Source organism: Balaenoptera ricei, chromosome 19 (genome assembly GCF_028023285.1).
Source record: "Balaenoptera ricei isolate mBalRic1 chromosome 19, mBalRic1.hap2, whole genome shotgun sequence".
Classification (NCBI taxonomy): domain Eukaryota; kingdom Metazoa; phylum Chordata; class Mammalia; order Artiodactyla; family Balaenopteridae; genus Balaenoptera; species Balaenoptera ricei.
The window spans coordinates 46,609,123-46,625,212 of NC_082657.1; the positions used below are offsets into that span (position 1 = coordinate 46,609,123).

Genomic DNA, 16,090 nt, shown 5'->3' on the forward strand with positions numbered 1-16,090 from the left:
AGAATGGATTTGATTCATATGGAGGAATGGTTTTTCATCTTTTCCAGGTTATGGATTTCTTTTTAAGAAAGCTTATGAATGTTAAAGACTTTCATCCCAAAGAAAGAGATGTATGTAGGTACACAGTTGCAAAAATTTGTATACAAGTTTAGGGAGATCACAGATGTCTTGAAGGACATGGACCTCAGGTTAAAACTCCATGAATTGAGAGAGGGTAATGGCAAATTGTAAAACCACTTCTAATTTGTACTCTTGGTCAAACTAATATTACAGCTGAGGTAGGGCTACTAGACTCAACATATATTATAATTAGATGTGGAAAGAGCACCATAGCAAACATAGGTGGTGGTATCAAGACCAGTGTGAATAAGAACTTGTGCAGTTTGCATAAGTCTAACCCGCCTACTGTTGGGATGGGATGACCTAGAGATGTCTTCCTTTCTTGGTTTAATGCACTCAGGGGTTTCTATTTTCCCATTAAAATTTCTCCTCCCTAATCCACCCTTTGAATCCCTCTGGCATTTACCTCCTTTCTCACTGCTAAGTCTGCTGGATTCAAACTGATTGCACTGTATCTCAGGACTTGAAATCATTCTAGATCTTGAGAGACTTTTGTCTCCATGAGACTTCAAATGAAAACTCCGACTCAGACCAACCAACTCATAAAGTGCCAAAGTACTTCATCAAAGTGAATTAGATGCTTGATTATCAGATTTCGGCACTTTGAAAGATGTAAGAGGTGAGAATATTCTTAACTCAATGGCAAAACTATGGAAACAAATTTCGTCTTCAGAAATATTTGCTAGAACACGTTCTAAGGGTGAAAATAGACACATAAACACAATCAAATAAGAATTTGGTTACAATTTCAGCACAAATTTAGTCACTGCTATTTCCCACCACCATCAACTCTCCATTTTTTTTTTAAAATTTATTTATTTATTTATTTTTGGCTGCGTTGGGTTTTCATTGCTGCGCGCAGCCTTTCTCTAGTTGCATTGAGCAGGGGCTGCTCTTTGTTGCGGTGCACAGGCTTCTCATCGCGGGGGCTTCTCTTGTTGCGGAGCACAGGCTCTAGGTGCGTAGGCTTCAGTAGTTGTGGCTTGCGCGCTCAGAAGTTGTGGCCCGCGGGCTCTAGAGCGCAGGCTCAGTAGTTGTGGCACATGGGCTTAGTTGCTCTGCGGCATGTGGGATCTTCCCGGACCAGGGATCGAACCCGTGTGCCCTGCATTGGCAGGCGGATTCTTAACCACTGTGCCACCAGGGAAGTTCCAATTCTCTATTATTAAGGAGTGCTCCCAAGGTGGGGCAAAGATAATTTGTGGTCTAAACGCTTTTTTGGTCTATGACTCGGATCTCTCTAGAAATTTTCCTTTCAGGTTTTGTGTTTGTTTAGCAGGTTCTCTAGAATGTACATGTGACTAAAATTATTTCAACAGCCTTAATTGTATTACAATGATGAAGATTCTGTAGATCTTGTGACAACACATTCCTCTCTTCTGTATGAGTTTGTTTAATTCCTTTTCAGTGGTTGATATTTGAACCTCTTTCATTGAGAGCAGAACCAGCTACACAATTCACTAAGGGCCTAAACAGGTCCAGGAGGGGTTAAAGAACACACCATCAATATAAGAACTGCCACTCTATTGCATAATTTACACAACCTTGTAGTTGAATCTGGGCTTCTTGTGACTTTTTAATCAAATAACTAGGGAATGTGATACAACAATTGGGAAGTAACGTAAAGAAATTCTACAAACTACTAAATCTGCTTTATGTTTTGTTCCATGATTCTATTGTAATTTTCAGTGAGAGGAAATTTCCAAAGGTTATATACTTAAAGTTTTACTTTTTGTTGTGCATAAAGTTTTATGAAGGTATACGATTTGGTGATAGGGTGGTTTTTAAAGTATAAAATAAGATTATTTCTAATATCATATAGAAGGAAGCAAATGAGATATTAATGACCAGAGAAGGAAATATCATTGGAACTTGAGGTAGCATGTAATTTACTAAAGACACAATGATCAGATAGTTATTTTTGGTAACCCTGAATATCAGGAAGATCATATTGTATTTTGTGATCAGAGCAGAGCAAACACTGTTTACTAATGAATTTATGTGTGTTTTCAGTCACTGAAAATTTAAGTACAAACTGAAAATCTGGGTCTCTATGCTATTGTGAAGCAAGACCATGAAAACTATCCATTTAAGCATTTTTTCCAAAAAATGTATCTCTGTAAAAGGATGGGAGGTGGAGTTAACCATTGAATTTTCAAATTCATTTAGATATAATCACTGCTTGATGCAGGGCTTGATGGAGTGGGGCCTGAGCTTAAAGAATCCTTGGAATTCTCAGTCTAGGTCAAGTCATTCTTTGGGAGACCCCTATTCACTTTGCTCTTACTTAATCAGGGGAAATCTGATTAACATAAACAACAAAGCATCAGTCCTGGGGGAAAAAAAAATCACAAAAGGGCAAAGAAGTGTTGAGGGAAAGGGGAAGGAAGAGGCCTTGCCAATTCTTGACTTGTTAATTAGAGTCAGAACAGCAATGGGGATTTCCTATACCCTAAGTTTGTTGAATGATTACATAGGTCTGGGGAAGAGGGATACACTCAGAGTGACTCACCCCATTTTTTTTTTTTTGTATTGGGGTTCTGCCTGGTGCATTGCAATTTCCTCTCCTCACATTATATATTGACTAACGGAGGGGGGAGGTCTCCAACAGGTGTTTACACCTACTCAGATTCAAAAGCTTTGGCCTAGGCCTTAGCCCGTTGGGCAATGTGGGGTTTGAATCTTCCTCTCTTAAATGAGTGGGACTCGGACCAGTTTTGAAGGGACTTCCGTTGGGACTTGTTACAACAGTGTACAGTGGTGATGTAGATTTGAGGACAGTTTCTTATTCTGCTTTGCCATCTTGGGGTGGTTCTGAAAAGCTTTCTTACCTCTGACAGGAAGAAAATGTTCACAGGGTTGATTACTACACAGAATGCAGTAAAGAGAATTGGGCAACCTGACTCAGATGTTCAGATGGAAAGATAGGTAGACTCCGATGACACAAGTTTAAATTCTAAGTCTGCAGGTAAAGCTTTGCAGAGGGACCCACCGCAGATACACCTGCACAGGGGCCTCCTTTGCTGACAGCTTCTCCTCCATGCCCACCACTCCAAGTCCAAATGAACTGCTCAAATTCCTAGGGGAAAGGCTCTATAAATTGTGCGTGTGTATACATATGTATGCATATATATATATATATATATATATATATAACACTAATTTTTAAGCTTTGTAACTATCTTTGTAGATAAAATAAGAGAAACTAAACCAACTCAAATAGCTTAAAAATGTTGCCCCAGTGACCGCTGGCATCAATATTCTACACAAGATTAAAATTACTTCCCAAGTAGCATACCCTGCACTCCAATTGATATTTTAATAACTTGATTAAAAATTTCTCAGAAGTCTATTAGAGTCAGGAAACGGTCTGCGGTGTAGGTGAGGATTTTCAGTTTTTGCAACGGAAAGTTTTGGCCGCCATGAACAGAATAGCAAAAACTCAAATGTGTTCTTCCCCCATCCTTGCCTAGTGCAAAGGTAAAAAAATGAAAACCGTTTGGAAGAATGGTTTTTAAGTTTGCTTTTTTCCTCTACAACAGTCACGTGGATTCATATGACTCAATTTTTAAATCGACTTTTATCACCCACACCGAATAAACCCGGCCATCCCAGCACAATCAGAAAGACTTAAAAAAAAAAATTTTTTTTTCAGCCCCTAAAGGTTGGGGGAGGGGGGAGAGAAAAAAGGGGAAAGGCAAAGGTAAGGGGAAAGGGTACTTTAATTAAAAAACAACCAATAACGCGAGGTCTTCAGGATATGGTCCGTCATTTCCTAATTAAGAAATGAGTTTGACAGCCTTTTGACCAACTCAATTCAGACATTGCTATGCAAACCCCAAAGGGATGGTGACTGTGCAAGCGACGACACTCCATTCCCCTGCGAGACCCCAAGCCTGCCCACCCAGGACGTTCCGGCTCTGGGGTCTTTCCCCTCTTCTCGCAGACGCCTCGGCTCCCCCCCCTCCCCAGGTCTATCTCCTCCTGCGCTCAGCTCGGCGCTGGGCCGGCCGCCTTCGGCTCGCCGCCACCAGGTCGGTGTAAATACCTTTTCCCTCCCCGGGGCCCCAGGCGCGGACACCTCCCAGCTTCCCTCCCTCCCTGCCGGCGGGGCCCTTTCCCTGCTCGGGAACAGCAGCCCCAGGCCGCTGTTCGCAGGAAGCGAAGCCCTTGTTGATGCTGTTCCGTGGTGCGCCTCTCCGCCCTCCTTCGCCGCCCGGGCTCTTCCCCGCTCTGGGGCGCCCCCCCCCCTCCGCGCCTGCGCAGTGCCCCGCGGGAGGCGGGGCTCAGATTCCTGTCAGCGGCGGCGGCGGCGGCGGTGGCGGCAGCGACCGTCAGTTTTCGCTGAGGAGAAGCACGAAACGGACCCGTTGGTTCTCCCCTTCCCTTTCCCCGCCCTGAACCCCCCTCCTGGCTCGCCGAGAATTAGTCCCCGTGGAGTTTCCCCTCCACCCCACCGCCGTTTCCTCGGTCCTCGGCTCGGTGGAAGTCACTGCCCTCGAGGAGGAGGCAGCGGCAGCCGCCCTCGCCTGCCGCCCCCGGTTCGGTGCCCGCGGTCCCGGAGAGGAGGTGCCGCCGCCACCGCCGCTCCCCCCCTCCCGCTGCCCTCGGGCCGGGCTGGGTCGAGTTGCGATGCCCTCGGACTTCATCTCTTTGCTCAGCGCGGACCTAGACCTGGAGTCGCCCAAGTCCCTGTACTCGCGAGGTGAGTCAGGCTGGGGGCTGGGGCGTGGGGGCGGGGAGGCCCAGCCCCGGGGAGCCGGAGGGGTCCCGGTCGGGGGCGGCTGCCGAGCCCCTGCCGGGATGGCCTGTCTTGGGGGGTGGGGAGAGGCCGAGGAGGTCGGGGGTTGGTGGAAGGGGCCCGGGAGGAGTGGCGGCCCCTCCCCCGCGGAGCCGCCGACCGCACGGGGCCCAAATGCCGTCGACCCCCAGGTCTCTGCAGACCCGGTGGCTCTGAGCGCTCCTCGGCGGGTCGGGCCCCGCCACCCTCCTCGAGCGGCCGGCCCTGGCCTCCCCGGCTCGGGGATCACCCCGGACTGGGCCCCGCGCTGGGGCCGCCGCGATCCGGCCGCCGCGGCTCCTCTTACCAGGACCATCGTCCCCGGCAAAGTTGCCCCCAAACGGGTGGCGTAGCCTGTAGCGGGTTCTGGGTGCAGGGTCACCATTTTTCTCCCCCTCCAGGTTGTTTGTGCGCCGTCGTTCTACCCCCCTCTCCCTCCGGCCTAGTCCACTCCCTCCCCTTGTTGGGACGGCCCCCCTCGACCAGGCGTCCTTCTTTCCTCGTCATCTTATGGCTGGAAAGAGCCCGAATTTTCTTTCCTTTTCTTTCTTTCTTCTTTTCCTCTCTTTGCACTTCTGTGGCATTCTAATTACTTACTTCTGCCTCTGTTTTACAAAGAGAGGGGTGCTCTCTTTGGATTAGTTTTATTCCTCTCCTGTCCCAGGGGTACCGGCTCAGGCACAGTCGCTGTCCTTTGAGAATTTTCTCTTTCGTTGCCGTTCAAGGGCTCCTTGCAGGGAGGGGGCATCGGACACAGTTTCCCGTTTTAAAATTCTTTTGGCTAAGGCCTGAAGGGGATTCCCGGGATATAAAATATTAACACTTGAGCTGATCTCTACTGGGGTTAAATTCCTATACTGGACACCACAAGAATGTGTTAGAACAGGTTCCTTGTGCAAGGGCCATCAAACCAAAATGCTCCCACTGCACTCTTAGTCACTTTTTAAATCACTGGGAGGGGGCAAAAGACATAACTGGGCTATTAGCTATTCATTTTACCATGTTAAAAAAAAACATTGTGTGCCATTGTGAACCTCCTTCCTGAGAAATTCAGGGTTTCTTCAGTTTTTGATTTGATGTATCCATCCGCTGATTCCACCCCCCTGCAAAAAGGGGGGCTTCAGCTTCACATTCGTGTATTTAAAATCGTTGAAGTGAATCAGAGTGAGGTGGTTTTCTCTGGAAGGTGCTGGACTTTATAGACTGACGATTGAGTTTGTACACAGAGTCCTACTTAGTAACTGTAGCCATTGTCTGTTGCTCTGATGACTTTAGTTGGCAGTCACCATCCTGAAGTAGTTTGGAAATATTGTAGTTTTGAGTGTCAAAAAAGAAGAGACGATATCTAGAGGTGATTCTTAGAGAAGGGCTAATGTGGTACAGTTGGGTGCTAAAAATAGTCAAGACATTAACACCGTTTGTGCAGTAATCACCAGATAATTTTCCGTGAAACAAATGCTTTATGAAAATCTAAGTTTAGTATAGAGACCAGTGTAGAGGCAATTCAGCCTTCTTTTGCCGAGAATATATTCACAAATAGGGACTTTAGCTCTTAAAAATACATGACAATTATATAAGAGATGTATGCTATCCTTGGCTTTTTTTTTTTTTTTTAAGTCATTCAGCATAAAAAGTACTTAATGCTTTTTGTGTTTTTCAGATTCTCTGAAGTTACACCCATCACAGAATTTTCATAGAGCTGGACTATTGGAAGGTCAGCAAAGTGCCATTTTAAAGCATATTGTGTGAGTATGCAAAGGCTTTCTCTGAAATGGAGTTTAAATGAGAAAGTGTTAAACTTTGCAAACTCACACAATCTAGTTTTCTCCTAAAGAGCCTGATCCTTCTTTTAGAGCAGCTGAATGTTTTAGTGGATTTTGTGTGTTTGATGTCCTTGTTAGCTATTGTATCTGTTTCGAGAAGCCTTGGGAAAAAACCCCACAAAACTATTAAAAATTGTGTGTTGGGTGTTCTACTTTAAAATTCCATATCTTGATTCTAGTTTTTTACAAAACAGACTGAATATGAAAAGGCTCAAACATTAAGATCATGAACATAACTAAAAGAGTGACACCAAACACATATTTAGTTTGGAAAGTCAGAATTTAGAACTTTCATATGCTGAGCATTTCAGAATGGCATATTAATTATTTATTACAATAGCATTGATGTCATTACTCTTGCATCATTTTTAAGGATAAGGAAAGCCAAGTAATAGAGATGATGATTGAGCTATGCTTAGAAAAAGGGTTTTAGAAAGTTCTGGAAATGTTAGAATGTGTAGAATAATTTAAACAGCTGACAATTACTTTAGAAAACATTATTCTGTGTTGTTTTTAGCATTTTAAGACAAAAAAAGGACTACTTGTTGTTTTTGCAGTTTTTGAAGTGATTTCATGTATGTCATTTTTGAATCGTGTAATCCTGGGAACTGGACAGCAAGGATATTAATTTTCCTATTATAAAGATGAGTAACCTGAGGCTGAAATTAAGAGACTTGGGGGAAAAAAATCATATGATAGTAGAAACAAACAGTGCTTTTGTGTTGTAGTTGGTGCTCTTTACCCAAAGCCAAGCTGCCACTGTAAAATATATATGTAACCAGTAACGTAAGCATTTTATGGTCCACTAAAAAAGGCCCTAAATATTTGTTTGACTTGAGTGTAGGTGTCAAGGGAAAAAGTGGGTTTTGTAATTAAGCTTAAATTTGAATACCAATTTAGCTACTTGTGACCTTTAGCTCTGTGACCTTGGGCAAGTGATTTTACCTCTCTAAACTTTAATGTTCTTTTATAAAAATGTATATAATCTCAAGTTTAGTGAGCTAATGTGTATGAAAATGCCTAGTATAGTGTCTGGCTTAATAAATTTTTTTTCCTTAAGTATCAGCTAAATTGTTTTAACTATAATTTAAAGCATATAAAAGTTCTTAGATTAATTATTGATTATATTTATACTTATAAAAAGTCCAAAAAAAGATGAAAAAGAAAAAAAAAAAAAAAAAGTCCATAGGTATATATATACCTATGGTATATATTAGTATAAAAATCAACTACAGTTTGAGGCAAGGGATTTTTAGAAGTGTTTCTTGGTGAAGCAGATTTGTTGTTTCTATTTGTATTGTTCAATTTGTGACCATGTTGTGGAGTTATATTTGTCTGTACAAAAACTCATCCATTTTCTGGGCAGCAAACCAGAGTGTTATAATCATAGAGATTATCAGGCAGGAGAAAGATAAGAAAAAAAAACGAGTGTTAATTATTTAAGCAAATATTTTTAACAAGTTGATGGAAATGCAGGCAACAATCTAGTATGTATATTTACATGTTTATGCCAAAATACTTTCACTAATTTTTCATTTTGGTTGAGAGGATACTCAGTTATTTAAAGTAAGACCACCCTTTATGGATTATATATAAATTGTAAAATGTATAAGTATCAAGTATGTCATGTTCTCTTATATCTTTGATACAAGGTATAAGAAAGTTATTTGCTTGTGTGATGAAAGGATTTAATCTATGTACCCTATTTCTATTTTCAACCTTTTATTATGGACATTTTAAAGAATACACAGAAGTGGAGAGAATAAAATGATGAACACATCATTTTATTTATTTATGGGTTTATGGGTTTATTTATTTATTTATGGGTTTGGTGGTACCCATCACCAAACTTTAATAGCTATCAAAGTATGTTTACTCTTGTTTTTTTAATCCTCTCTCCCCCTGCCCAAGCTGTATTATTTTAAAGCAAATATCAGACATCATAATCATTTCATGTATAAATACTTCTGTATTATAGTGATTTTTTTATATTACTGTTTAAAATACTCTATTCCAAGAAATACAAAAAATTCTAATTTATTTCAGCAAGATATAGTACAGCAGGAGGCTACTGCTCCTAGTGTATAAGAGCAATCTGTGCTAAGTTTGTAGGTTATGTGGTCAGACTTGGGTTCAAATCCTTGTTTGACGTTTGTGTGTGACCTCAGCTTAGTCATTTAATCTTTCTGTGCTTCAATTTTCTCTTTTTTAAATGGGGGCAATAATATTATCTTCATCAGAGGTGTTGTTAAGATTATTTGAGGCAAATTCATGGAAAGCATTTAACCTGGTGTATAGTAAGCTCTATAAATGTTAGCTAAATTTTAAAAATTAAATTTAAAATTAAAAAAATTTAAACAGCCATCTATATAGTTCTTACTGTGTGCCAGGAACTTTACAAATATGAACTCACTGAATCCTCATAACAGCTGTTTGAGATCGTTACTATTACCTCATTTCACAGATGAGGAAGCTAAGGAGGCTTAGGGAGTTTCAGTAACTTACCTAGAGTCACACAGCTGGTAAGTTGTAGAGCCAAGATTCCAGCTCAGGTAGCCTCACTTCAGAATCTGTGCTCTTAAGTACTATACTGTACTGACTCCCTACGATATATAATATGAAGTATTGTCTAGTAATGTTTATGTATGTATGCTTTACATCAATAGTCTAGGTTTCTTTTTTCTTTTTTTTTTTTAGCAAAGTATTTTTTTAACGGTTTAACCTCCCCCCCCCCCCCCGCTGCGTTGGGTCTTCATTGCTGCACGCAGGCTTTCTCTAGTTGTGGCAAGTAGGGGCTACACTTCATTGTGGTGCACGGGCTTCTCATTGCAGTGGCTTCTCTTGTTGTGGAGCACGGGCTCTAGGCACGCAGGCTCAGCAATTGTGGCACACGGGCTTAGTTGTTCCGCGGCATGTGGGATCTTCCCCGACCAGGGATCAGAGCCGTGTCCCCTGAGTTGGCAGGCGGATTCTTAACCACTGTGCCACCAGGGAAGTCCAATAGTCTAGATTTCTATCTAATAACTAAAAAAGTCAGCCCAGTGTGAAGGGAATTTAATTATTATCATACAATTTGTTAAACTTTTTAGAGAACACAGGTTTTACAAATTACAGTTTTTTTTTTTTTTTTTTTTTTTTTAAGGACGACAAGGTTGGAAAACCTACAGTTGGGTATTTAGCTTCAAAAATAGATTTAAAATCTCTTTACTATTCAGTTTGTTCGCATTTATCTTTCATATCAATGCTGGTCCTTCTACTCCCTCTCCCCCTTTTCAAGAATAGGAAATTAGTTTCTTTTTTTTTTTTTTTTTTTTTTAACTTGAGATATAGCTGACATATTACATTATGTTAGTTTCAAATTCACAACAATGATTTGATACGTATATATATTGGGAAGTGATCACCATAATAAGTCTAGTTAACATCCATCACCCTACATAGTTCTGCTAATACCGTTTTATTTAATTTGGTGATTGCCTGACAATGGGAAAAGGGTCTAGCTATTTAATGTAATGATATGTAGCCATTAAAATAATGTTTCTGGTGACCCCATAATTACATGTGAAACTCCTAATAAAATAAGTAAATAAAAGATATTGTTGCAATTATATTAAAAATAGCTTGCATAGAAAAAAATCCTGGACAAAAGTATATACTACAGATTTTTACTTTTTGATTCTAATTTTGCATTTTCCCTACCTTCTTTAAAGAAGGTAGTTTATATATATTTTTAAAAAAATAAAATGGTTTACACTTACAGTGTTCAGACTTTAAGGCTAGGGTTCTACTTTGGAGTGCCTGGAAAAAATGTTCAACTACAGGGAAAAAAAAAAGGTGCCATTTCTTATACTTTCTGTATTAAAAAATGTTGATTTTGGCATATATAGTTTGCTATATAAAAACGGAGATTAAAAATTAAACTAAATAAGCAAATAATAACAGGTCATTCTAGAAATACCTATAGAGATGTAAGATAAGATGGTAGAAAAATCAGATAAAACAGGAAAAATAATATAAGCAAATTGGAAGAACTAAAGTAATAAAAACAGTGGATTAAAAATTTTAAATGCTTTTAAAAGTGTGAGTTAAGAAATTACATGTGGGACTTCCCTGATGGCGCAGTGGTTGAGAGTCTGCCTGCCAGTGCAGGGGACACGGGTTCGAGCCCTGGTCTGGGAAGATCCCACATGCGGCGGAGCAGGTAGGCCCGTGAGCCACAACTACTGAGCCTGCGCGTCTGGAGCCTGTGCTCCGCAACAAGAGAGGCCGCGATAGTGAGAGGCCCGCGCATCGCCATGAAGAGTGGCCCCTGCTCCCTGCAACTAGAGAAAGCCCTCGCACAGAAACGAAGACCCAACACAGCCAAAAATAAATAAATAAATAAATAAATAAATTTATAAAAAACAAAACAAACAAAAAAGCTTTCTTTCTTTGCCTTCAAAAAAAAAAAAAAAAGAAATTACATATGGATCAACTTAAAAGAAAATATGAAATATTACATTGAGTTAGGGGAAAATAAACTTTTTTTTTTAACTACTTTCAATCTGTTTGATGTTGTACCATGCATAATTTTACTTTATAGTTCATAAATGAAAATCCTAAAAATAGTAACAGTTTTTTTACTGATTTTATGGAATATTTCTGAATTGCCATTAAGCCTGATTTATTTCTTTCCTAGGGCCTGTGTTCGTAAGGTAGTTAGGCCATTAACTCTTACATGATGAAATGTATGAAGATATCTTACTAGAAAGGACTTTTTGAAAGTATTCAACTTTAAAAGTAATCTATTGGATTCTTTTCTTGTTTAGTATCTATAATATTCTCTGTTGGTCCATACCTAATAAACTAAAAATATTGAGGAAATAATTATGGAAATGAATTTCAAACATATGACAGAATCATACCTAGTTCATGCCAACTTTTTGTTTCTAGGATCCATCTCTCTCTGATTTCCTGTCATTTGTTTTTGTGTCTCTTCCTAAACTCTGCTTTTTTAATTTTTATTTTTATTCAATACTGGAATTCTATTGCTTGTTACAATAAAAGGATAGAAATTCATATTTAATCAGATGGTCCTTGGTCTGCTCTTGATTCATTCTTGACTCTACTGTATTAATTCCAGGAGTCCCCTAAAACTTGAAAATGGTAGTACAGATGAACATTTCTTATTGTGATCAATGTTATATATAAAAATAGCCACTTTTTATTAGAAAAACTTGACCCATCAGATTATTTTCTATTAAGAATAACAGGTAATTAGAAAAAAATAAAGATCAAATTAATCTGAGATATCAGATGGGCCTGATTATGTAGTGACAGAGGATAATTCTGCTAACTTTATGAGAGGTAAAAGACTTTCTTCAGTAGATATGTTGCTTATTATCTTATGCTCTTTTCTTGTTGCTAAGATTTTATTTCAAGTTGCGTGAAAGAGAGTCACGTCTTTTATTTCCTGTTGCCTTAATAAAAATCAAGGTTAAAAAAACTAATGAGGTATAATACACTAATTATAAACATGTATTTGAATGAAAAGGTAGAAATAGTCTATGGATTAACTACAGGTAATGATTTCAGCTTCCAAAAGTAAATAAAACCTGATGTTGTGATGAAAGATCTATATTTTTGATGGTTTGAACTAAAGATGTGATACATGAGATTTTTCAGTTACTTTTATTTATTCTTAATAACTTAAAAATAGATTTTTTTCTCTTGCTTTTATTTTTAATATTTACTTGATAAGTAGGTACTGATTATTACTGCTGGCCAGCCATGAATCCTTATCACTTCTTTCCCATTCAGAAATGTTATTATTAGTCCTTTAGTAAATTTGGTACTTGGTTTTGAAAGTGAGACAAGAACAGAAAAGTTACTAATAAATAGTGAGCCAAGTTGATTACTCTTATCTTTATAAATTTAGTTTTAGTTTAAAAAAATCTATGTAAAGCAGTCTTTGTAGGACATGTCAAAAGAAACAGTGTTGGTAAAGAGAAGAAAGAATAATAAATTCAGTGTTAGTAATAATTGAAGTCATTTTTTGAGCAATTTGTGTGTACCAGCATTTTACAGATATTTTCCACGTTTAATCCTCAGAAAAGTCCTGTGAGATAGTATCAGTATCCCTATTTCATAAATGAGGAAACTGAGGTACAGAGGGATTCACTAATTTTCTTAAGGTTACATAGCTAATGGAGGAGGCTGGTATTTGAAACTTGACTATTTTACCCCAGAGTTTTGAGTTTATACTTACTTTCTTACAATACAAACATTTGATAATTGGCATTTACACTTAAGGCCCTAACAAGATTACACCACTGTTCAGATGGTATATAAAGAGTACTTTGTGTAGATTTCTTTAGCTTAACAGTTCCCATAAAGTAAGGAGAGAAATTCTATAAGCCACACATAAAAATCAGTAAAGATTATGATGATGACCCTTTTTAGGAATATTTTAGCACTCAAAATTAGCAAATCATTTCCTGGCTTTGGTGCATGTCTTTAAGATTTAGCTGAAGCACACTGCTGGTTGAACCACCTCTGTTTTGACTGTTGATGGTGCTCAAAAGTGAAAAGGAAGGGGAAGGGTAAGCAAGCCACCACCTAAGGAGAACTGCTTTAAAAATGGAAGATGCCATGGGGCTCTTGATTTCTTTGGCAGTAGTTTTATGGAAGCATAGAGGTCATTGCACCCTATTTCTGCTGGTATGTTTCAGAGCGTAACTAAACCTGAGAAGAGATGAGCAACAGAAAAAGCACTACTCATAGAGCATTGGGAGTTCTATTTATTGTCATGGTTGGTGTTTGTTTCTGAACTTCCTGAAAATTCTGTTAGGCAGTAGAAAATTTGCGTTTTAATTCTAGTTAAGTCTTGAGACCATGTGGAAAATCATGTAAGCATTCCTTTTCTTCAGCAGAGACATTGTCATCAGTCTTGCTTACCTAAGAGTTGTGAGGAAGAATAACTGAAATAATGTTAGAGGATTTTGAAAACTATGAAATGCTATACGAATAGTGATATTTTGCATAAGGCCCTATTAATTTACTTTGGTTCTTCTTTCCACTGTCTGTCTCTCTTTTTTTTCCCAATCTTCCCATTCTACCCATGTCTCCATTTTCTCATGGTACTCTCTACATTTTGCTTGTTGGTTCTGCTGTTACTTCTTGTATCCTTTCTGTCTTTCCCCTCTCTTTTAGAAAAACAAACCATCCTTATAGAGGTACACAGGTACACCCATTTCAAGTGTTCCTTGAGTTTTTAACAGGTATATACATGTGTGTAATCACTACAGACAAGATACAGAACATTTCAGTCATCCCGTTAAGCTAAGCTACCTCTTGATCTTCTGTAGTAAATTCTGCCCACTCCAGCCCCTCAGGAAAATTGATCTGTTTTTCCTTACCAAAGATTAGTTTTGCCTTTTTTTAGAATTTTGTGTAAATGGATTTATACAGTACACACTATATTTACAGTATACAGTGTGTACTCTTTTGTCTTTAACTTTTGTTGTTCAACCACCATAACCTTCTAGAAAGGAAAACTAGTTTTTTAAAGGACATAAAGTTAATACGGCATTTTTTATTCTTTTATATATTCCTATTTTCTATAATGTAGCCAAGTGTAGTTTTTTAGAGATGATTTTTTTATGCTTATGTGCAAGGTTATAGGTTGCTTAGTCATAATATTATTATAGTTATAACATAGTAATAATATAATAATAATATTATTATTCATTCACTCAAAGTGAATTCACCCATATATCCTGGCCACATATTGCTTATAGTTTAGTAAAAGAGATTGTATGTAAATAAACAGTGATAACACAGAGTTTTAAAGGGTTTTGTAATTCAATCTGGAATGAAGAATGAAGTTAATATGAAGTTCCTATTTGTTAATAGGAAAATACTTTTGTGCAAAGTATACCTGAGCATATAGTTTGCCCCTATACTTAATAACTGTAAAATGAAGTTTAAAACTTTAAACTTTCTTTTTAAAATAGTTTAAGTCTTCAGAGGGTTATAGAGTTGAAGAGTATGTAGGTAGGGGGTATGTACTTATTTGTACTCTGATTATTTCTGTAGGTTAAGCATAAATTAGGTAAAAACAATATGAGCTTTCTGTCCCATGTAAGTGAGTACTATCTTGTGCTTAACTGTAAAAATACTACTGTAAATGGTAATTAATGATAATAAATTAATGTTCACAAGTTATAAATTTATAACTTGTGAACATTATAGGCTCAATTTATAAGCGCCTAGATAATGGGCAGTTATAAGTACTTTAGAAACACTGTAAATCAAAAGTTTACTTGAGTACGTTTTTATAAAATTGTATTGTGACCTCCAAGACTTTTTTCTATATTCCTTTTTCATTTTTATTGTTAGGGCATACTCTCTAGACTATTAGGCTAATGTAGAGTGAATGAATGGGAAATATAAACGTATAGTTGAATTTTATAATTTTAAAATTATTTTTGAAGAAATTTTCTTAGTTTATTTTTACCTATAATGTTGAGTACAGGATGAAAATTTATATATAATATTTGAATAACATGCTTTGGATAAAATTACTACTTAATTCCTTTAAAAAACTCATTGCTTAAAAAAAAAAAACTGGGTAATGAAGTAGTTGAAGAACAGAAAGTAATTAGTTAACCAAATTACTACTCTGTTATAGTAAACATAAATAACATGTTTATAGTGTATAGTAAATAAAAACTAAAAAATAACTTTCTTGAGACTGTTTTTCAATCAAACTTCACAAGAATGGATAGAATCAACGCTGTAAATTCTGCTCAGAAAAAGAAATTTAGTGCATAGTGAATTGAGAACAAATAAACAGAAGAGTTGAAATTGAAGAATATGAAGTTTTTCTTAGGAATTAAAAGTGGTAGAGGTGGGCTTCCCTGGTGGCGCAGTGGTTGAGAGTCTGCCTGCCAATGCAGGGGACACGGTTTCGAGCCCTGGTCTGGGAAGATCCCACATGCCACGGAGCAACTAGGCCCGTGAGCCACAATTACTGAGCCTGCGCATCTGGAGCTTGTGCTCCGCGGCAGGAGAGGCTGCGATAGTGAGAGGCCGGCGCACCACGATGAAGAGTGGTCCCCACTTGCCATAACTAGAGAAAGCCCTCGCACAGAAACGAAGACCCAACACAGCCATAAATAAAAAAAAACAAAAAAACAAAAAAAAAACTGAACCAGTATTAAAAAAAAAAAAAAAAAAGTGGTAGAGGTAATAATAAGTAAATCAAAGTCCCACTTATTTATCTGGCTTGTGAATAGAAACCCAGTTTCAAAAACACGCATTACTTAATAGCTGTGTGATTTTAGGCAAGTTACTTAACCTTTCTTGACTCAATTTGTTCTTCTAT

The 16,090-nt window shown here is 38.2% G+C and overlaps 1 protein-coding gene and 1 long non-coding RNA gene across 8 annotated transcripts in view; one reads left to right on the forward strand and one right to left on the reverse strand.

Moving 5' to 3' along the window:
• LOC132353776 (uncharacterized) overlaps positions 1–5,322 on the reverse strand; it is a 31,282-nt gene extending 25,960 nt beyond the window's left edge. Inside the window, exon 1 of the long non-coding RNA XR_009499091.1 lies at positions 5,208–5,322. This is a non-coding gene — a long non-coding RNA (uncharacterized LOC132353776). The remainder of the gene's footprint in view (positions 1–5,207) is intronic.
• The window catches only part of NFAT5 (nuclear factor of activated T cells 5), a 203,285-nt gene that overhangs the window by 81,467 nt on the left and 105,728 nt on the right, over positions 1–16,090 (forward strand). For 2 of the 7 annotated variants that reach the window (XM_059905180.1, XM_059905182.1), the window contains exons 1-2: positions 4,665–4,825; positions 6,561–6,614. The exons of 3 other annotated variants lie outside the window; for them this stretch is intronic. In XM_059905180.1, the coding sequence (XP_059761163.1) occupies positions 4,753–4,825; positions 6,561–6,614 (127 nt within the window). In that variant the 5' untranslated portion in view covers positions 4,665–4,752. Of the gene's footprint in view, positions 1–4,664; positions 4,826–6,560; positions 6,615–16,090 lie in introns of those variants that run through there. 2 more of the 7 variants (XM_059905183.1, XM_059905184.1) reach the window with 1 other exon arrangement.